Genomic DNA, 22,431 nt, shown 5'->3' with positions numbered 1-22,431 from the left:
AAATCCTTCTCAGATTGGCCAATAATGCAAAGGCTTCAGTGCACACCCAGGTACATCAGATGGTCATGGCCACACATTGCCCTCTCCCTATTTACATGGCTCAATCAATATAAATTGGGTTACCACTGCACAAACCCAGGGCTGCTGTTTGCATACAGTATGTCCTCAGAAACATGATACTAATCTACTGCACAAAGATTGCAAAAGATTTGCAGGTTTTTTTTAATTTATAGAAGAAAATGTTCCCTTGATGTGATAAATACTGAACACGACCTTTGCTCAGACTGCAAATAGCAAATTACTTAATCGTCTTCTATTTAAGTACCTATTTGTTTTGCTTTGAAGCAGAACTTTTGAGCAAGATGATATTACACGTAGAGCAGCTTCCTGCATCCTTAAATATTAATCCCCAAAGTAAAAATAGATTGAAGGTAGTCCTGGGGTCACTCTAATTTGCCACCTCCTGCTTTGGTTATGCACTCCTGGCCTCAACTTTGGGTCAATACCAACATTTTCGCAGCCTTTCAGTGAGCCTGGCACGAGGACGGGAGCAGGGAGGCAGAGGGCAGGCGGGGACCTGCTCCTAGGTCACACAGGGACATCCGCGGCCACGAGAGCCCAGGAAAACAGCCTCTGCCACCAGCTGAGCAGTGAAACTGCCTTCAAGGGCACCTGCGCAGTGCTTTGAGGAGGGGGAGGAGGCTGGAAGCATCTCCAGGGGGGTGGCGATGAAGCCGGTGGAGCCCCTGGAACGGGGAACGCAGAGCAGGCGGGCAGCAGGAGGAGCAGGAAAGGGAGAACCAAAGGGGTCTGCTCAAGGAGCAGGTGAAGAGCCCAGGAGGACGCAGGAAGGGCACAAGGACACAGGACTTTGCCACCCCGGGCCTGGCGCTGCCGTTGGGACCTGGCACCGACCGCAGCAGCTCCACATGCAAGGGGCAAAGGCCGGGAGAGCGGCCGCGACGTCGCTACCTGGGCAGAGCTGCGCGGTGGCACGTGCTGGTGCTCCTGTGCCTTACCTCGTGCTGCTGCCAAGCCCGGCCACCACGACGGAGATGTGGCCGGCTCCTTCATGAAGATGGTTGCTTCCAATGGGGAAGCCGAGGCATGGGGTGAGACTTGGCATCCTCATGGTGTGTCCTGCTGAAAACTCGCCAGCCGCAAAGCCGAGGCACTGGGTGACAGGGACCATCAGCTGCAGAGCCGCGATGCCAACATGCCGGGTGCCACAGGCAGCAGGGCCTTCCCACCGAGGCGCTGAGCGGAGGGCAACACCACGTCCTTAACGGGCCGAGCAGAACCGAGGGTTCGAGACCCTGGAGCAAGAGAGGGGCTCAGCCCTATGGCGGGGACTAGAGACCCTCGGGGCGGGTGAGAGAGCGCCAGAACAGCGGCGGCGACGAGGCGGCGACGAGGCGGAGCCTGCGGGGGCGCCGCGGCCGCCAACCGCCGCCATTTGCCCCCGGCCGCCATTTGCCCCCGGCCCGCGTCCCGCGCCGCCATTTGCCCCCGGCCCGCGCCCCGCGCCGCCCCGCTCCGCGCGCGGGGGCGTGGCCAGCAGCGCCCAGCCCCGCTCCCCGCAGCGCCCCCCCGCCTCCTCCCGTGACGTCACCGCGCGGTTAAAAAAAAAAAAAAAAAAAAAAAAAAACAGAGCGGCCGGGCAGGCCGGGGAGGCGGCGGCGGCGCTGACAGAGCGAGCGGCAGAGCGACAGGGCGACAGAGCGACCGCGACCGCCGCCGACATGGTGTCCCCTGTCACCGTGGTGAGTGCGGGCCGGCGGCGCGAGGGGCGCAGCCGTTACGGCCCCGCTCCGGGGCCGTTACCGCCACCCGCGCCGAGCCGCCGGCGTCCGTTGGCGGCGCGGGCGCAGCCCCCCCAGCGCCATGCTGCGCCCCCCGCCGAGGCGCCCGGGATCCTGGCTCGCCTCCGCCGCCCGTTAGCGCTCGGGGAGGCAGCAGCGTCCCCCGGGCAGCCCTTCGAGCGCCCCGTGACACGAGCCGCGGTGGCATCACCCGGGCTCCGGCAGCGATAAGGCGGCAGCCCCGCGCAGCATCACCCCGGTCCCGGCGGCCCGGCGGGCCCGGGGTGATGCTGCGCGGGGCTGCCCGGCCGGAGCAGGTGGCGGGAGGCGCAGCGCTGGCGCGGGGCAGGCAGAAGCTGTGCTGCTAAACGCGCTGCTTCGCTCCGTCCCCGTCCTGGAAAGGGAGGGATGCGGGAGAAGAACGCGACGGAGCAGCGTGCGCTGGAAGACTAGCTAGGTGTCAATGGCAAAAGTTGCCTGGTGCAGCGGCACCGAACACCTATCGCCAGTGTCCCGCTGTCCCTGCCGGTTCGTTGTCATCCTGTTTTGAGGGATTTTGGTTAACAGCTCGTCCGGGTTGTGCTTTTCCTTCGCAGGTAGAAATCCCATCCTTTCTCACTCCCTGCTCTCAAAGCCAGGGTTCAAAACTTTGAAAATTTTAGCTAGTTCTGTACGACAGCTTGTATCATCTGATCCTCCAGATTAATCTTCCCTCCAGTCATTAAGATGTAGCTGGTAAGTTCAGCAGCAGCTTAGGGGTGATTTTTGTCTTTAGAGACAGAGGGAAGTAGCTTGTAAATTATATCATGGGAATGACAACACCTCTTTTTTTTTTTATGCTCGCCTCTCATGCTCTTCATAAGCAAATGAAGAGGTTTATTATCTCTGTGCTGCTCTTCAGTAAGCTAAATCCATCCTCAAGTAATGGCCCTTGTTACAGTGTATTTAATGCTGGTATTTCAGAGGTGAACCCTTGTGCTGGGGCAAGGTTGGATTGGGTCAGCAACTGGCAGGATTTTTTTCATAATTCAAAGGAAACTCCTAAGGCAGTGGATCAGGGCAGTCTCACAGAGTGCATTTCAACCAAGAATTGAGAAAGTGCCTAAAGCCCAGCTATGTGCTGGGAAAGGTGTGTGAAATTTGGGTAAGAAGCTGTACCTGTACCAGGAATTACAGCTCAGGAAGCTAATTTGGGAAAACCAAAAGAGTGCTTGCTTTGCTTGTGCTTTATGGTGCATAACAACATGTTTCTGCTTTGGCTTAATCCCTGATGTAGCGACTTGCTGCCTTCACCAAAGGCATGAAAGCGCAAGCGTGAAGCCTGTGCGGGGCTGGAGGGCTGATGACAGTAGAGGCTGGTTGTTTCCCATGGCCATGGAAGTGGAGGGAAGGACTTCAGCAAGCACTAACCTGGCCCTCCAGAGAGCTCACGCTGCCAGCCTTCGTGGTCTGAAAAGGAGCAGCTCTTTTCAGACAACCTTTGCAGACTGCTTTCCCTCGAAAGCTGTGCAGGGTGCTGCCTGATCGTGCTGCAGCCCACGAGGGCCGGCTGAGTCCACGCTGTGCAGCGCGCAGCCCCTGCCCAGCTGCCAGCTGGAGCCGTGTGGGGCAAGAAGCAGGGCAGCCCTGTGGCTGCTGGGTTCCCTCTGGCATGTCGCTCACCAAGGGAGCACCAAAGAGAGCAATCCAGGGCCGCCCTCGCTGCTGGGGCTTATCTGTGTACTGCAGTGCCTTGTGCTGCCTAACAAGAGCAGGTGTTTCGGGACAGCAGGGATATCTCTGCTACGACTTCTGCTGGGGATGCTATCTTTGGGGACAGCACCAAGTTAGTCATTCATTTATCTACAGGGCAAGTCCCTTCCCTGTATCTTGCAGCATCAGCCTCAGTCTAGAAGATGCTAGAAAAGCACAACTGAGAACAACCTGATTTTTCTTCCAATTTTCAAGCCCATGGCCTTGGTACATAAGTGCAGCAGACGGCTGTGACTACTTGGATGCAGCGTGGTTTCCTGTGGCCTCCCTGCTTTTCTCCTTTGAGATAGTTATAGAAGAAATGAAGCAGCTTACCCAAAGCACTGAGCTGTAGGTCTGCTGGAAGAAACCATGCAGGAGGCACAGAGCAGGGAGAGGCAGCTCCAGGGAGGTAGATGGCTAGGACTGCTCAGCGGTGTGGGCTGCCAGGGGGCCATGGTGGCCGGGGGACACGGTGTGTCCGCGTGGCCACAAGGACAGACCTCAGTGGCTCACACAGAGCTCGCCTCGCTCTGGCTTTGGCCTGGGATGAAGGTCTGGAGTCCTGCTGCCACCGGAGCCCAGACTTGCATGGTGCTTGGCGGTGACAGAGCGGATTCACGTGCCTGCAGGTCCCGCTCCAGCTGGTGAGCAGTACCTGTTCCGGCTGGAAGTGACCTTGGAAGGCAGCTTTCATTGCTTATCCTCGTAGGCAAACAGGAGCATCCTGCTCAGAATTGATTCTTGATATTGCTAGAGCATTCCTGTGCACGAGCCCTGTATCCATCTCTGCTGTCTCCCTGCTGTCTCCTACCAGTTCTGCTGCAGAAGGGAGCAGTGTGGTGGCTCTGAGCATCCCTGCCTCGCAGCAGGTTGGGAAAGTCGGTGGGGCTGTGAGAAACACAAAGGGGAAGCTGCTGGATTTGAAATAAAAGCTGTTTTTTTCCACACAGAGCAGGGTGGTCTGAAAGCCTACAACTGGTGAGCAATGCTATTAGGCAGTGCATTTGCTTCATGGATATGTGAGGGTTCATTCCTTTCTTGTACAGTCACCATTGATCCAGTCTTAATAGAAGTTCCTCCTGAGACCGCCTTGTTTTTGTCGTTATATATTTTTCTGTGTGGAGAATGAGATGAGCCCATATTCTGGGTCTCTATAATTCTACACACTCAAAAAGAACCTCATTTTTCCCTGAAGTTAAGGCTAAGCTTTAAAGTAGAGAGGTTCACACGTCACCTTGAGGAGAATGGAGGGAGCTGGGGAGGAGAGAGAAAAGGTTGTTTGGCAGCACAGGGCAAGTGAGACCCTCAGCCCTTTGCCCTCCCAGGTTGGACGCAGCCCAGAAACAGCCCTTGTCAACTCTCTGTGACACAAGTGAATGCAAGATGTCACCACGGGGGAGTATGAAGGTCACTTACAAAAACTAGGCCGAAACTCAGCAAAGACATGATACGGAAAAGTACTCACTGGTAACAGGTGCTGAACAGAGCTAGAAAACGGGATAGGTATCATTTGAAATACCCAAAGGTGTCTGAAGAAGGTCCAAACGGTGCTGATGCAGATGAGTACAGAAACCCTGCTGTAATTTGCGCCGCTTAGAGATTCTGCGCTATTGCCCTACTGAGCAAAACCCTGTGCTGACGTATGCCAGTTAGAGCTCAGAACAGTGCTGGGGCCATGTCTTATTTTTTAACTTGGAAGTTGTCACTGCGACGCTGCCATTTGTTGCTGTAGGTGTTGCTACGAGAGGCTGGTCTTGGGCAGGGGTTACTGAGCCTGGAGGGCCAGCAGGCACAGGCTTCTCTGCTCCTCCCCGTCCTAGGGCGGCTGTGGTGAGTGGTTAGTGCTCATCACAGCTGCAGATGGTGCTGTAAATTAAAGGCTTCATTAACTCAGCTGTATTGCTCAAGTGTCACATGCCTGTTGTTCCAAGTGTGCTCTGTGTATTAAGATTATGGGTCTGATTCAGAAGCTTTGCACATAATTCATTTTAGCAGACAGATGTGCAGTTCTTCTATTTTCTTTTCCTATTCAACTATCTATATCCAAAATACACAGAATGTGACAGAAGCCAAAGTTATCTTTCTGTGTGGGTAACTGTGGAAATAGTAACCCCAGTGAAATTAGACCCTTAGGAAAAGGCGTCATCTAGTACCCATCTTCTACCAGCATGTGGAAACTCTCAAACAGATACAAGATCATTAGTTATATAACCCTCCTCCCACCCCAGGCCTCGGTGGATACTGCAGAGGGCTCCATGTTTCTAGTGCCCTTCTCCTCACACAACTGGCCAATAGATTTCTAATTACCGTAGCGACGTAGGTTTTCCTTACTGTGGCATGCCTGAAATGAGGTGACAGATACTGCTTCTAGCCCACACGTGCCCTTTCTGTTTCTATTGCTTGTACTGCCATAATCTGAACAGCATTTCAGCTAATGGCACATTCCTGGATGATGAGCGTGTTGGTCTGCAGCATCTCTCCATGTGATGCTGAACTTGAACAAGTATCCAGGTAACGAGGAGCTGAGGGAGGAGATGATTAGATGTCACCAGAGCTGAGGGGTGGTAGGTGGGCTGGCTGCGAGCGCTCCTGCCTTGCATACCTCATTGATCCACCTCTGGAAGGCTTCAAGGGTGCTGGGGTGGGAAGGTTTTCGGATGCCTGCAGAGATCCTGGGGGCTCACAGTGTAGACCAGGACCAGGAGTCACACAGGGTGCAATTTCTCTCTGGACACGTGCAATTAGGGTCTTATGTTAGCTTTAATGTTGCAGGCTGATTCTCTGCTACAAAAAATCTGAGTGAGAGGAGCCATCCAAACTGATCCCTGTTGCAAATCTGCCCATAATGGGGATGGTGGCTATTTTCATTCCAGCTTTTGGCAAGCTAATGAAAGCACCTTGTTTCTGCCAGCCAGCTAGATTTTCTCCCCAAAGGTAACTTCTCTACAGTTCCCTGAAACATGTAGTCCCCTGAAACATGTAGTTCCCAAGAGCCGGGGGAGACTAGCTGAGCCATGTTACTGAAGCGGTCTTGGGACTTTTGTCAAGTTTGAATGCTGAGCTTTCATTTTTTGCCCTTCACTGGAGAGCAACTTTGGAGACACCTTGGTGCCAGTGATCATCAGGAGCTGGATTTCCAGTTATGTTTCAAAATGACTGCATTTATGGTAGTGGCAGGTACCTCCAAGTTGTTGCTTAAGGCTGAAGCAGCTGCACATTTTTCAGCATACGGTACATGGGCAGATCCTCAGCCTTGTGCAAGTCACTCTGTCCCCCGTGACTTCAGCTGAGCTGGGCTATACCAGATGAGAGCTGAGACAGTAGCTTGGCCCTGCATTGCCTATTTGCTTGTTTTATCATGGTGGTGCACTTGGATATGAATCCTGACTTGTGCCCCCTTGTAGGGGGAACTAAACACGTTTCATGGCTTTTCTCAGCAACCCTAGGAAAAAAAAAAAAAAGTAAGTACACTGACAAGCTTATCAGTTAATCGATGTCTGTGAATCTTTCAGGGTTTTCTGTTGGCTAATGCTCCATGCGTGCACGGACTTGCACCCTTGCTCTGAAGGGCATAACCCTGGTAAGCAGCTGCACGCTTGTTTGTGCGCGCAGGCCCCGTTTGTACCCGCAGCCTGGTTCCAGCAGGGTATCACAAGCGAGGCCTCTGCTCTGCGGTGAGTGCCCAGGCTGGTGCTTGTGCGTTTGCAGCGTTTGCCCCTGCCCACCTGCTCCTCTGCTTTGCTAAGACGGGCTGGGAAAGTCCAGTTCAGCTGCCTGTAGTTTCTTGGCTGTGAAATTCCACTTCCTTCGCATGGTATTTGTGCCTGATACTGACCTGTCCAGTCCACAAAGTCTTGGCACAGGAATAAATATTGGAAGTAAAATCTGTGCTCCACTGCCACATGCAACATGCTCTCTTAAAGCAAGTTGCTCCTGTTATATGTTATGTATGTTATATGTTATAAAATGAGGAGACCTGACACTTTTTTATAAGGAACTAAATTGACAGCTCTGGAAATACCCATCCTTGCTGGAGTACACTGTTATTTTCCTTCCTAATTTTCTTTAAAATCAGCGCTTCACGTGCAGATGGGCCGTTCCTTCAGTGCTCCCTTAGGTCAGGGGAGCGGTGCTGTCCTCGCGGGCTCCCCGCACATCCTGCTCACTTTTGCCAGATGCTGCTGGTCTTACAGGCTCGCAGGGACTCACGCAGCGCGAGCCTGATGCGCAGAGCTGCCAGCCTCCCCTGCCCTCCACAGCCACCCTCCCAAGAAACTGCCCCTTCCCCTCCTGGGAGAGAGCCTGTGTCCGAAAGCTGCAGACGCCACCTGCCTCCTGGAGCTCTCCGTGGTTTTTCAGGCACCCCTGGGGGCTGTGAGGACCTGGGCAGCATGGGGCAGGATGCAGCAGGGAGGTGGCCCCACGTGGCCTCGCCGCACAAGGCCTGGGTGGCTGCTGCGCGCTGGGGAAAGCTGCGCACCCCCAGCCTGGCAGCACTACAGCACTGGTGAGCAAAGGGGAAGGGCAGACCCTGTGTGCCTGGGGGTTTAAAACCTCTGCAAGGGCTTCTTTTGTGAGCATTCTAGCGAAGGAAATGTTTGAAGTGATTTGCTTTCTGCTGTGCAGAAAGGAGTATTTGGAGTGCCGGGAGGGAAAAGCAATCTTTGCTCTGATAGAAGATGACTGCAAGCAAATGCTTTTTTCTTGCCTCCTCCTCTGAAAGCTAGTGAATACCCTGAAACGTTGGTCTGCGTCGGCTCCCTCAGCCCCGCAGAGATGTTTGAGTTCGTGGCTGGTTGGCAGTGCTGACCGCTGGCAAGGGGGCATTGCTGAGTGCAGCCTGAGGACAATCCCCAGTACAGCTGACAGCTGGAGGGCTGCTGCGGATGGGCAATCAGTCCTCTTCACCACAGGTTAAATAGAGGTTTTAAACAGCCCTGCCTGTGGCTCTGCACCAGCCCAGTAAACAGGACCATGTCTGGTTTAAGGAAAAAAGTAAAACCAACCCAAACAAAAGAAACCATCACCAAAACACATATAGCTAACCTGGGGTTGGCGTTGTTTTACATCACAGCTCCTGCAGATGCAGCCAACTCTCTGCGAAGGCTGCCCTGCTGCTGGGGCTGCAGGGAAAGCACTGCTCCACGTTCCTCCCCTTTGGTCTGCAGCCGGGGGAGATACTTGTCTGGAAGAGCTTAACCCCAGTGGTAGCCCCCGCGGTTAATGTGGAGATGAGGCTGGATGGTGACGGGACTGCTGACGAAGCAGCAGCTTGGCTCTCAAATGGAGCTTTTGTTGCGGATCCCATTTCAGCATGCAGCTGCACAGGGACCCTTTTTAGATGCCCACCCTGAGCAGGGGCCCTTTTTAGATGCCAGTTTAATTAATCCTCGCCCACCCCTTGCTCCCTTATGCCTTCACTGAATGGCGACTCTTCTGATGCCAAGAACTCTGCAGCAATATATCTGAGTTCACCACCCAAGGACTGCGAGGGCCTGTGCCAAATGTTTAGCTGTATTTTTGTCTGGCAGATAGCCACAGCTTGCTCTTAAAAAGAAGAAAAAAAAAAGACAACAAAAACAAGTCAGGTATTTCTAACTGTTGACGCCGCCTCCGTTTGCGGCGGAGCAAAGCTCAGGCATGGCAGCAGCGACCTTTGCTTAATGCGGAGCACTGCAGTTGAGTCGGGGGCAGGAAGAGACTATTTGGGCCTTTGGAGGGACAAGACAGGCTAAGGGAATGAGACTTGGTTTGCAGGAAGAGTCCAAGAGACCCTCCCTTTTCCCTGGTGGTGCCATAGCTGCCCTAGCAGGGCTGGGAGGATGGTCCTTGTGCAGGTGGGGAGCATCCAGATCCAGCCCATGCAGAATGCCAGGGGCTCTCCCAGCAGCCAAGGCCAGGGATTCTGGCCTGCTTACGAACAGGCCGGGCTGGGCAGCCGAGCGCGAGCCCGCCTGGCCCTCAGCGCAGCCCAGCGCCCCGAGCTGCACCGGGAGCTGCACGAAGCCTGCAGAGCCCGGCCACTCTCAGCGGGTGGCAGAAACACAACGGCACCAGGCAGCCCATTGCCAGCGCAAGTGTCTTCCCGAAGGCATCCACCTACCACTGGCGATTTATTAGCTATTTTACAAGCCCATTTCAGACGGTGCCTCTGCAGTCTTGTCTCCACTTGATAGGAGAGGGTTCATCTATCACCTGTGCAGGCAGATGAGGATCCAGGTCTTTCTCAATTTTCTGTAGCAAGCTGAGGCTGTTGGTGAGACATCTGCCCTGGATGCCTGACCCGTGGCACCTCCAACACAAACAAGCCCTCCTATGTAAGTCCTAGCTTGCACAAATACGTTGCACTAACACAGTAGTTCAGGCAGCTTGATCAGCTGGTTCAGTAACTCTTCACTACCCTCCATAAGCAAGTGCTTTTCCTCAGAGTTTTAGTAGGGAGCAGCTTGGGGCATGTATGAGCCTGTGTCTTTCTTGCTGAAAGGTGGCAGCTCTCCCCCAGGAGCAGGTTCACTCCTGCAAGAGAACAGTGTTGAAGGCAAAGGGCACCCAAGGAGGGCATAGTTAGGGCTGTCCCAATCAGGGAATTTCTTCAGCAACCCTGCAGATTAAATGCATAGCTGGCCAGAGTCCTTGTATCTCATCCATCTCCTGTGCAAGCTGCCCAGGAGGGACCCAGAGCTGAGCACCCAGAGGGGCTGCTGGGTCCTCTGACCCACAGCCAGGTAAGGCCCCTTGGCTGGGTCCAAATTCCTCCCAGTTTGCCGCTCAGAATGCTCAAAAAGGCAAGTCCTTTTTAACGCCTAGACACCCGTGTGTTTATTTGTAGCTGAGAACATCCACTGCCCTTGAAAAAGCCATGCGGTTTTAATGCAAAACTGAGCATTTTTCTGGAGGGAAGTTGACCCAAGAAGCAACAGGAGAAAGAGGAAAGTGAACATTTAAATGGTGCATTTGGGTGCTGAACAGCTGAATCCTCTGTATAACGCACACAGCTGAACCTCTGCCTTAACCAAGAGCACCCTTACATCAGTTTGAGGGCGTACGCATCCAGAGAGCGAGATGCTGTGCCGCATGAGCCCGCGTGGAAGAGCAAGCCTGGGAGGGGGCTGCTTTGCAGAGGGCTCCCGTGGGTCGCTGGCCAGGAACTGCGCACCTCTGCTGCCTTCTCCTCTGCTCAGCAAGGCCGAGGAGCTGTGGAAGCCCAGCGAGAACCACCTACCTCTGGCTACTCCTCTCTCTTACACCAGTTTGGTCAAACGCGAAGATGGGTTTTCTGTAGCTGTAGCCTTACGGGGCATTGGGTCAGTTCCCTGGTGCTCTTAAATTAGAGCCAGTCGCACATATCCTATGTCCTGTGTCCTAATTGTGCCGTCCAGCCTCAGGCCCGAGTCCTCCATCTGCGACTCAGGCTGGGCAGAGCACGGTGAGCACCTTGCTAAGAGCCACATTTGCCTTCTTGTCTGGAAGAGGTTATGCGCGTGTTCTGTGTGGTGGATTTAGGGACTTGCAGACAGAAGGGCGTTATTTGGTACTCTGTGTTGTTTCCTGGGGCCAGAGCAAGACTTACGAAGAGCAAACTGTCTTCAGCTTTATCGTTTTGAAGCAACAGCCTCTTGCCATTTTTCTGCACCTCAGGAGCAAGATGTCTCCACGTGCCAGCTAATTTTTTTTCTATCCTATTTTCAGTCTTGAACAAGAGCATTTTGTTATGCTCTTTTGTTCATTTTCTCATAGAGATGCTTCTCATTTCCATCAGGGTGACACTGCAGAGGCACCGGTGCTGCTGAGAAGCAGAAGAGATGCTCCTCTAGATCATACCCCATAGAGATCGTTGGGTTATACAAGCACAAACCATCAGCTGCTTTGTGGAGAAAGGCAAGGAAGAAATTTGGCAGCAGGGACTCAGGGGCTCTCTGCGAGTCACCAGTTAATGATTTGTGGATACAGCTTAGGAGTTGTTGTGCTAAACTTGTCATCACCTTGTCATGCTACATCCTTTAGGTATTTTGCACTTTGGGAACATTTTTCCAGTCCTCATCACCCAGCATTGCTCCTTCAAGTCTGCCCCTTGTCCTGCAAGTGCTTCCTCATCAGCTAGCCTGACCTCTGCAGAAGTCTTACCCCAATACCAAACCACAGCGTGGCTGGAGGGCTTGCTTGGTGGAGTCACCTGGCTTTGTTGTGCAACAGCAACAAGGAAATGGGCAGTGTGTCAACTGGAGCAAAAGAAGAAAAGACAAAGCAAGAAGAGAGCCTGTAAATGTGCTAATCCCTAATAGGGATACCCAGTTCTCTGGAGCCCTTGGCCTCTGCAGAGCTCTCTGTGCCAGTACCAAGATCTGTTTAAAGATCTGTTTAAGTGGGATGCACATGGTGGTGGGAGCAAGACCACGACTTTCTCCTACTCTGCCTAAGTCCTGGAGAGTTTTGTTAGATTGTTAGATTGTTGTTGGATGCAGATAATTTGCATTGGTATTTTCACTGCAAATCCACAAATACAGAGCAAGTGGTTTTACAGTACCTATAGCAACTACTTTTAGAGACTCTAAGTAACTCAGTAGTCACAGGAATTTAGGAAACGTCCTGAATTACACACAGTTTAGAAAGTCAGAGATTGCAAATGCTGTTTTAACATTGTATTTAAGATGTTTCCTATAGTCTATTTCAGCCCAGAGTAAATTAACAGTGGAAGAAGAAAAGAATTAGAAAGAAAAAAAAAAAGAATTTGTCATAAAATGCAAAACCTTGCTTAAAGCCTTGAAAATCACATACATTAGCAAAAAACCACCTTGTCAGCAAGTATTTTCTTTTCCAGCATCCACATCTCACATGCCTCCCCTTGGATGCAGGTGCAGTGGAAATGGATGGCTTGATATAATTTAGTTATCCAGCCACATTCCCTTTGCTGAGGTACAGACAAGTCCAGTCATGGATTATGTGCCTGGCTTGTCCCAAGCCACAGCTTGTCCTTCAGGTGGCAAGTTGCCCCATTGCTTCTTCCCAAGCCTTATCTGCTTGTGCAAAGAGAGGAGAATCCCTCCATCTCACCTTTGGTTGCCTCAGCTTTCCTTGGGAGCCTCCTCCCAAGGATCCTGCAGTGCCACACGCACGTGGTGGCCTTCAGCCGCGCGGGTCCCTCAGTCTCTGCAAGCAGCTTCCCTCCGGAGGCACCTGCTTCGCCTGGGGCCAGCCCAGGGCTTCCCCGGAGCCACTGTGCAAGGGACAAGGGCATGTGTTAAAATAGCTCGTTTGAAGTATGTTTGCTGAAGAGGTGTAAAGGAATGAAATATTAATGATGTCAGGCATATGGGCTTCTTAGAGCTACGCAGTTATTTTTCTGTGAGGACCTTAAGATCATAAATTCTGAGGTTACATGACAATAACTGAGCGTGGAATCTGACCCCTTATGCCTGAAAAAATCCTCAATTGTTATTAGGTGCAAATAATACAAACCATTATTCCAAAATAATGCTAGCTGGGGTTGCAATATTCACATTCAGACAGTAGGAGATGGTAATTTCAAGGTTACCAAGCAAACATAATCTTTCTGCCCAAGTGTACATCTTGTGATCAGTAAGGCAAGGTTCCTAGGGAAAATGACAAGTGTAATTAAAACCTGCCTCATCATGCAGGCTCACAGGGGATGGCAAGCTGTGATCGTAATGGTAACTGCTCCTAGCAGGTGTTTTCTTTTAATACAGGGTTTTAAACAAAACTTCTTGTGTTTATATTAACCCAGATATTCTTCTGTCTGCTTCCAAGTGTGCCCTTGTTGTGGGTTGCAAACACAAAGCCAAACTTCAGCCCTTTCAGTATAGACTTCTTCCTTCTGCGATGGCAAACTAGCTACTTAGCTGAGACTGTTGCAGAGAACCAGATCACCATCAGTGCTGCCAATTCTGTGGTTCTTTGGGGCTTCAGAGGCTGTCAGTCTTTAGTATGTAAATCATATCTAAGTCATGTAGATCATAAGTATTAAAGATTTCAGGCTGTTTATGGAGCACTAGGGAGCTTCCATGGATATTGGGGTAAAGGAGGAGATCCTGCCAGAAGTGCTGACATGTCACTGCAGAAGAGCAGGAGCTGGGTCTGGAAGAACAGCTAGGGGAAGCTGGAGTCCCCTCTTCCCTCTACAGGTACTTGACAGTCCCTAGGCATCCCCAGTGCAAGTAGCACTATACCGACTTTTATGACTTTATTTCAAGTTCACTTGACATTTGCTGTCAGAATTCTCCCAAGAAACGCAAACAAAAGGGGATAAAGGTGATTAACTTGGACAGTCTAGAGGACTGATGACTGGCTCTCCATGTAAGACAAGAAACTTAACAGCTTCTTATGTCCTTTGGTGAGTGAATTATGTAGCCTGGTTGCTTAATGGGGTGTTTAAAAATTGTGTTGGCAATAGCCTATGAATGATGTATTCATGAATAATGAAATGCCTTTCTGGTAAGAAAATGCTGATGTATTGGGGAACATTTTATCAGATGTAAAAGCAATTTTGAAAGCACTGTGTTTCCCAAGATACCCTTATCTGTGGTCCTGCTGCTTCAGAGACTGCACTCCCTTTTTAGACACTGCATGTGAAGATGTCCTCCACTACCTCTGTCTTGGTCTTCCAGCCTCACCCAGGTTCCCTTTGCAAAAGCCCCTGATTTGGGTGAGCGTAGGCCCTAATAATTGAGCACTGGGAACATGGAGCTATTTGCCTTACAGCCTACAGAAACCTATTCACATTTCTGAACCAAGGTACCTTGCAGTGAGAAGAAGACAGACGCTGCCTTTGAGTCACAGCCACATCCCTTAGTTTAAGTGATTGGGAAGAAAAGACCAGCATTTCTTTCCCAGGTTTCCGGTGCCCAGATTCTTGCATTAGATCAGCAACCCCAGCACCCCACAGGTGGATGTCCCACACTGTGCTGGGCTTCATCGTGAACCCAGCAGTGATGCCCCTAGACTCTCCCCTGTGTCCTCCTCTGGTGCACAGGCCCTGCGTGTGCTTTGGCCATCAGCACTGGGAAGCTGCTGTGAACTAAGCAACTAACCCTCGCCTGGCCACAGGAGAGACAGCGCAGAGAGAAGCCACTGGTTGCAGGGGACCCCTGGGTGCTGCAGCACCTTCCCTGCAAGAGGAAGCAGCCTCGAAGATCCACGATGTAGCTCGCCAACAGCACCAGGCCATCACCTTCTCTTTCGGGGCTCCTTTTTTCAGCCTTCAGCTACACTCTGGGACAAAACAGAACTGTAACTTAGTTTTTCATGGGGATTTTCATTTTTCCCTTCTGGCAGAAACGTCACAGGAGAGCAGGTGAACATCGTATGTATCTTACCATCTAGGATGGTCCCAGCTGGGTATCTGGGAAGAGCAGATCCAGCTGGGATAGGCTGGAGTCTGTCTCTGCCTTGTCTTTGCTGTGCATAGCTGGTGCTCACACCGCGTTTCAGTGCCTGGATTTACACAAGAGATTCCTGAGCCAAAGTGCTTTCTGCAATAGGGACAATATATAATTAAAGTAATGTCCAAACAAAACAACAGGTGATTGACATGGATATTAGTCAACTGAGGAAGTGACATCCCCACCTTGGAGGTTGATGTGATGGATTTTGAAGTCATGTGGCGATCCTGACTGCAAGCCCCAGGCATGAATGAGCCTATGGGACAGGACAGCGAGGGGGTTATAACAGCAGTTATATCCCCAGGGTGATGCGTAGCTAAGCAGGAGTATTCACCAAGCCGTGACCAAGATTCACACTTTATTCACCTCTTTGCTGCTAGGGGATCTCAGCTACAGGAAAGGCATGCATAAAAGCAATCAGTCTAAACACAAGAGAAGTGCAAGGGCCACCACTGAGTACTCACTGATTCCTTAAGTATTTTCAGTATAACAAATAAAGAGAAAAGGAATCTAAAGCTTCCTCAGTCTCTATTACCTGGCCTGCCAGCCAAAAGGTGTATTCTGCAGACACATTCACAAGGATCTAGGTTGGAAATCATGGCCAAGTTTCTCTCTAGGGTGGAAATGCTGCTGGTCAAGAGTATACATGAAAGGGGAACTTCCAAAGGAAGGCGACAGTTCTGTATGCCGTTCATTCCCAATGCTTCTGAAGATCCTATTAATTTCCATTTCTTTTAATTATTTTCTCTTTTAGGTGAAGAGTGAGGGCCCTAAACTGGTGCCCTTCTTCAAAGCCACTTGTGTCTATTTTGTCCTCTGGCTGCCAACTTCCAGTCCTTCGTGGTTCAGTGCCCTCATCAAATGTCTGCCCATCTTCTGCTTGTGGGTTTTCCTCCTGGCTCATGGAATCAACTTCTTAGTGGCACACCGGAGCGCCAGCCGCATCCTGGCAGGACTCATATTCTCGGCAGTGGGAGATGCCTTTCTCATCTGGCAGGAGCAGGGCTACTTCATTCATGGTGAGTGAGGCACCAGTCCCAAAGGATGCCACCATGGCCAGCTGTCACATTCTTTATTTAGTAATGAGTTGCTGGGCCATGTGGTTGCTTATTCATTTACAACTTAAGCCGCTGGCAGTGGGAGGCGCTCACCCCTTGACTAAAATCCACTGCAGTTAGAGGAGTCACACAGCGGATGAGTGTCCTGACCTTGTTTGCGTCCCTGCTGGGGAATCAGAGGGGTGGTTGGAGCAGGTTTGTTTTCCCAACACGTGCTCGCTGATGCAGGTGGCTGGAACAGGAAGGTGGCGCAGGCCTGGGGAAGAAGTGGAAACATTTGGCAGCTCCTGCATAGCCATGGGCAGTGTCTTGCCTCTACTTCTCTGCCAGGAGATCTGTCAGTCCTGTGAGGATCTGGAACAGGAGGCAGGTGCACAGGCCCCTCAGCGGGGAGCAGGTGGAGGGGACCCGTATGGTTTTGTCAGACAAGCCTGTGGTCTGGCAGCGGTGCTTAGATGGATGTTAGAAACCAAACCATCAAAAACCTTGTCCTACTTGTAGACTCATCACTATGAATCATGCATCCTGTTTTACAAAAACAAGAGCTGGTTTTTCAAGACACATAAATGATAGGGAATCATGGGAAAGCCGACCAGGACCGCCCGCCTTCTCCTTAGGAAGATCCACGTTTCTCAGAGCAAAACAAACTTATTTTATTTTGTTGGTTTGCAAACTAGAACATAACGCTTTAGATTAATGATTTAAAGCCACACTGTGCCTGCCTACAGCAATGCTCCCAGTGGCTTTGGACTGTCATAAGAAATCAGCAGCAGGCGAGTCTTTCACTTAGCCACACTGGTGGCATTTCTGAAGCTAACTTGAACGTTGGGTTCAAGTGGTCTCACTTGAACACCCACCATTAACTGCCTGCTGGGACTGTAGAAAGTGTGATGAGATGAGGGAGCTTTTCCCATTTGTGCAGTTGCCAGCTCCAAAAGTCAAAGGATTTTCCTCTCTTCCTTGTCACAGGAGGTCAGTATTTTGTTTTATTCTGGGACCTCACAAGCTCTGCCTTCTTTAAGAGAGCAAAGTGTGTGAAATGCCAGCTGTGAAAGGCCAAGTGCTTGGAATCTGCTTTTAATCCTGCTTCCCAAAGGCTTATCCAAGCCTCATTAAAAGTCCATGCAGATGCTGTTAGTATTTCAGCGGGGTTCAGGCTGGGCACTGAGGAACAGATCCGATGAGCTGAGCCTGGGGCACGCTGCTGAGGAGCCCGGGGCAGCACTCGGGCACCGGCCCCTCGGTGCCGGCCGTCGGGGTTCCTGCCCCCGGCCTCCTCCTGCAGCACAGCTGTCCCTGCTCCCGGGCTGCGGCTCGGGAGCGTTCAAGGCCCAGTTTCTCACCGGGCTCCTCCTTGGGACTGTTTCTGTACAAGGACTGCATGGAACTTCCCCCTATTCTCTGCAGCTGGGATCTCCCAGGCTCCTCTCGCATCCAGCGCTACAGGAAGGCCGGCTGGTCACAGCAATTTGCTGCCAGGTTGTTTTAGATGGAAAAAACAAACAAACAAACAAAAAAACCCAGGATTTTGGCCCCTGTCTTACAACTGAGAAGTGTCCTGTTGGGGGGCTGGGCACATTTTTCTTTGTGATTTAAGGAGAATATTTGTTCAGCTCTCACTTTGAAAACCTCCGCCTTTATGCTGGCTGCCTCCTGGCCCGCTCCGCTCGGATCCGAGCTGCCGGCTTCCACGCTGGGGCGCAGCACGTGGGTGTCAGCTCCCAGCAAACGCACCGCTCCACCTCAGCTTCACCTCTCCTGCAAAATATTTGCTGCAGTTTAATTCTCAGCAGGCTGATGTTGCTGGCAACTGAAAACATTCACATTTTTGACATCATCTTCTGTGGAAATTTCAAATTTCAAGGGAATAAATAGCCTCAGATACACTTTCTATTGAATTTCTATGGCTTTCAAGATGAAAAAGAGGGCTGGAAACTGGGCTAAGTTGAATAGCTTCTGAGACAATGAGTTTATTAAAGGACATCTGTTCATTATTTTACACGGAAGTGGGAGCCTGGGAACCCGCTCCTGCCACACTTGACTTTTTTCATTTTTGCTGCTTCAGTCCACAAATAACAAGCTCTTTTCTGGGTAGTGCCATACTGTACGTAGAAGTTACTTAGAGTGTTAAACCCACTTCCTTTGATAAAAAGCCCTGGAAACAATTGATGCATTCAGGGAGCAAGAGAGGGACTAAGGAGAACGACTTTATCACCAGCCTGCGGAAAACTCCGGGGCTGGGGTGGGGACATGAACCCAGGCTAGCTGCTTCCATCTGCCCGGCCCACAACGGAGCGGAGGAGAGGAGGAAGCGGGCAGCGCGGGAAGGCAGATCTCCTGCCTTGGCCAAGGCTGAGCGCAGCTGCCAGCTCAGTGTCTGCAGCAGCGACGCGGCCCCCTCCCTGCACTGTCAGCACTGGTTTCCCCGGCGCCCGGCTTTTTTTGTGCGTGTCAATCGAGAAGAGCTGGGAGCAGCCTCTTGTGTTTGTGTCCGGCCTCACCACAACCCCCTCCCGCCGCCTTTCTTGGCTTCTGCTTTTCCTCCCCTCTCGCTTCCCTGCACAGGCCGCAGTGCTGGTCCCGTGCTGCCCTTGGCAGCTGTGTGGCCTCCTGCTCTGCTCTGTTCTCCTCCTGCTCCTGCGCGAAGGCCACCACGTCCCTCAGTTCCCCATCTCGGTGCCCTCCACATAGTGCGGCTGAGGGAGAAACTGTACCCTTCCTCCTACCACCCCCACAGCTTCAACCTTTCCTGCACCATGCCCAGCGCTCATCCTCAGTCCCTGCTTGTCTTCCTTCAATCTCTTGCGCTCCTTGTGTTTGATAACTCTATAAAACATCTGCCTCTTGTTGCCCTCTTTTGGGCATTTCTTCCTTCGCCTTCATGCTATCCATTTTCTTTAGCGTCACCTTGCAGACCAACCTCCCTTCCCTCTTCATTCTGCAGCTTTCCCCCCTTACCTTGTGGTTTCAGTGGATGTTTGATCTGGTATTTCACAAAGGTGGGGAGACATTTCCCTCTCTCGGAGCCGCCTCAACCTATGATGGATGAATAAACATTTCCCAGCATGGGGTTTCAGTGGCTCTCCTTGACACCGAGCATCACACTTAATTTTAAGCAAGTGGCCTGCTCGAGCACTTGGCTCCTTAGGTCATTTGTATGATGTCATGCCTTCGAGCTGTACAGAAACTTGAGGCCACGCTAGTAAGACTCCCTGGATAAAGTAGCTTTAAACAGCCTTTAGCTGCACCACGTAGAGTCAGGGAAGAGAAGACTCTGGGGCCTGTTGTGTACCATGGGCAAGAGAACTAATAGTCAGCCGCTGTACCAACACACTGGACCTCTTTTTGGGAAATGGATTGGGGTCAAGTGAGTAACACATGGGCAGGACCTTCCAACACCCACAGCTGGGATTTCTCGGGGACGTTGCCCTTCAGAGGGAAGCCTGCATTTTCTTTTTGTTGATTGCTTCTAGTTTAGGTTCACCTGGAGCTTGCAAATAGCCACCAAATCATTGGCCAGTCACATTGGTGCAGTCCCTAAAATACGCTAGCTGCTTCTTTCCAGCTAAGGTTTCCCCTAGCTGTGGGTGAAAGTGGAGTAGAAGCCAGATTTAGTGAAAGTGTGACTGGTTTTGGTGTCTGTGGCTAAATATAACAGACTTTATGTCTGGGTTAGTGGGGAATCAGTAACTCTGCACATTTTGTTCTCACCTGCTCTGATTCCACTCTTCCCTCTTCACAAGTGACACAGGAGTGAAATGCTAAAGGGGGGATGGTCACTGGTCTTCCATGCACCCATCCTTCTGTCCAAAATAGCAGAAATGGATCCCTCTGAAAAACAAATTTTGTCTTTCTTTAACAGCTTAGTCATGCAAAAATGATTGGATCTTACCAGAGCTGTGCTCTGAGGCAATTCCTTAGGACAGGAGCTTGCTGACAAGGCTAACCTCCCGTGTGCAGGTTCTAACCGTGAAACACTGCCCAGCACGCAGTCATGTTCTCACTGAAGGCGAGTAAGGGTTGTAATGTTGCAGGCACACCTAAGCCTGTAGCTGGTGCTGTGTGTTTGCAACCCAGCACAGCTGCAGGCTTTCTGCTGCTGTGGCCTGCCAGTCACCTCTGCCCTGTCAATGCCTCTTTGCAGGTCTGCTGATGTTCGCCATCACACACATCCTGTACTCCTCAGCCTTCGGCATGAAGCCTTTGGACCTGAAAGCTGGCCTGCTCATGGGCCTCGTTTCCAGCTCCTGTTATGCCTTCCTGTACTCCTACCTCTCAGGCCCCTTCACCTACTTGGTGGCCGTCTACATCGCCTTGATTGGCTTCATGGGCTGGCGAGCGGTGGCCGGCATGCAGCTCTGCAACGACCTCTGGACGTGGACCAAGCTCTCGGCCTGCATCGGCGCCATGCTCTTCATGGTGTCCGACCTGACCATTGCAGTTAACAAGTTTTGCTTTCCCGTGCCCTACTCACGGGTCATCATCATGGCCACCTACTATGCAGCCCAAATGCTTATTGCACTGTCAGCTGTAGAGAGCAGAGAGGACGAGGACTTCAGAAAGAGGAACTAGGTGAAGTGCCAATAGCTGTGGACAATATGGGTTATATCTCAGGTGTTGTAGCTGCATTCACCCCTGAGAGATCTCCATTTCTCTAGGCACATTGGTGATGTTGATTTTGCTTCTTTGAAGCGTTACCTTTGGGGCTTTTTTTCAGTGGCTTTCTCTGAGTACTGCTTACTTCAGTGTGGAGTCCACATCAGGAAGCTTAGACTGTCCCTGCAGTAGCTGCTCATTCAAGTGTTCCTCTCTGGAAGTGCTGTACTACTGCATTGCATTTGTTAGTCCTGAAACTGAGGCTGAGTGTCTGGGAACAGGGAGGCTGATGGAAAGGAGGTTTGGCAGTGTGCTGTGCTAAGAGATTTGCCTTTGTAGGGGGCACACAGGTCCACATCTCTCCAAATAGGTAAAAAATAATTTAATTGGTATTTCAGCTAGTCTCTCCTTTAGTGCATTGCGAACTCAGTATGCAAAGTGGAGCGAGCAGAACCTCTGCTGAAAGGAAGCTCAGAAACAGAGCACCAGGAGCATTCTCAGACAAATGTTGGGCTCTGGAGGCAAGAGCGGTGCACGGGCCAGCCCCCAGGGGAGCCTGGTAAGAGCAGGACACCCAGCAGAGAGATGTGGTGAGGGGCGCCTGGGGAAGCAGCACTGGGAGCTTTGGCCACGGCTGGTCCCTGCTCCAGAGCAGCTCTGGATGGGTCTCAGTGCTAACGTGACAGCATGAGGAACTTCAGGGAAATCCATAAAGCCAGGCCCGTGTGTCCTCCCTCTGCCACACGTGCACAGTTACCTGGTGCAGCAGCCACCAGTGACAGCGGAGGTGTGCCAGGAACATGAAGAACTGTGATTGTGGCAGAAGAGCTCTGAGGATCTGTCGAACTAATACACCTCCTCTCTGTCTCCTTAACATGGCAGGTAGGATCTAACCTTTATGCCTTTCTTCCTCAGGATTTTCACGGATAATATTCTATTTACTCGTTAAGCTCCTGCAGTGCTGCTGCTCGCAGTATTGCTCCCAAATCTCCCTGCAAGCGTTTCCCTTGCCTGAGGGCGGCTAACCAAGGCCCTCATTGTGGCTGTAGGTGGTTGCTGCCTTTCGCTGGCTGGTGGCACATGGTCCGCGTGGCAGCACTGGCTCTTGCAGAGCCCTTTTGAGCAGAGTGTCCTGGTGCTCCAAGGGCCTGCTGCTTCCTTTGGCACCAACATGGAGGCAGTGCGAATGTGCAAGCCCCCAGCGGCGGGAAAGCCTCTTCGGTTCTCATCCCAATTCTCTGTTCCGTTTGTCTGCGTGCTGATGCGAGATAACTTCCGACTTCAAACTTTCTTAAAAGGATATAGAAAGAAGCAGCCCTGTTAACTAAAGCAGGTTCATTTGCGATCGTACTTTTCCTCTTACCTAAAGTACCTTACAGCAAGCTCTCTTTATGCTTGAAACTTTCTTGAATGTGTTCTTCCTTTCAGCCCATGCTTGGGCCATTCCTGGGGAGCGAGGTGCTCCCTGCTGGTTCACTTCCAAGGTGCAGCTAGTGCACTGCAGGGTGCAAAGGAAGCTTCCCGAGGGCTCTTGCACCTTCTCCAATCCAACCAAGCAGGTGGCACACGGGCTCCAACAAGCCCTTCAATAGGCCTGTGTGGGGAGGGCAAAGAGGAGCAGCAACCCTCCAGATGGTTCTTGGAGGCTGGAAGACACTGGTGCCTCCAGCCCTTGCATGCTTGGACCATTCCTGTTGAAAGCCTGGCAATGAATCCCTGGAGCAGCTGGCAGATCACAAATGCTTCTCCGTGAGGCAGGATGGCAGGGCCGGGGGCAGGTAAGGGAAGGTTTCCAATCCTAGCAGGTCTCCTATGGATTCCCTATGCATTTTGTGTGCAGTAGAC

General features: G+C 51.7%; 1 protein-coding gene across 1 annotated transcript; it reads left to right on the top strand.

Annotated features, from left to right (window-relative positions):
* Nucleotides 1-1,701: 1,701 nt before the first annotated feature.
* TMEM86A (transmembrane protein 86A) lies at nt 1,702-20,735 on the top strand. Its single transcript, XM_088525858.1, has 3 exons — nt 1,702-1,763; nt 15,687-15,951; nt 20,135-20,735. The coding sequence occupies exons 1-3, from the start codon at nt 1,743-1,745 to the stop codon at nt 20,560-20,562; spliced, it is 714 nt and encodes a 237-aa protein (XP_088381984.1). The 5' UTR covers nt 1,702-1,742; the 3' UTR covers nt 20,563-20,735.
* Nucleotides 20,736-22,431: the final 1,696 nt, after the last annotated feature.

This window comes from Tinamus guttatus, unplaced genomic scaffold (assembly GCF_059628265.1).
Source record: "Tinamus guttatus ecotype Peru unplaced genomic scaffold, ASM5962826v1 Tinamus_guttatus_pri_ptg000240l, whole genome shotgun sequence".
In the NCBI taxonomy this organism is placed as follows: Eukaryota; Metazoa; Chordata; class Aves; order Tinamiformes; family Tinamidae; genus Tinamus; species Tinamus guttatus.
This window is presented reverse-complemented; position numbering and strand designations above follow the sequence as displayed.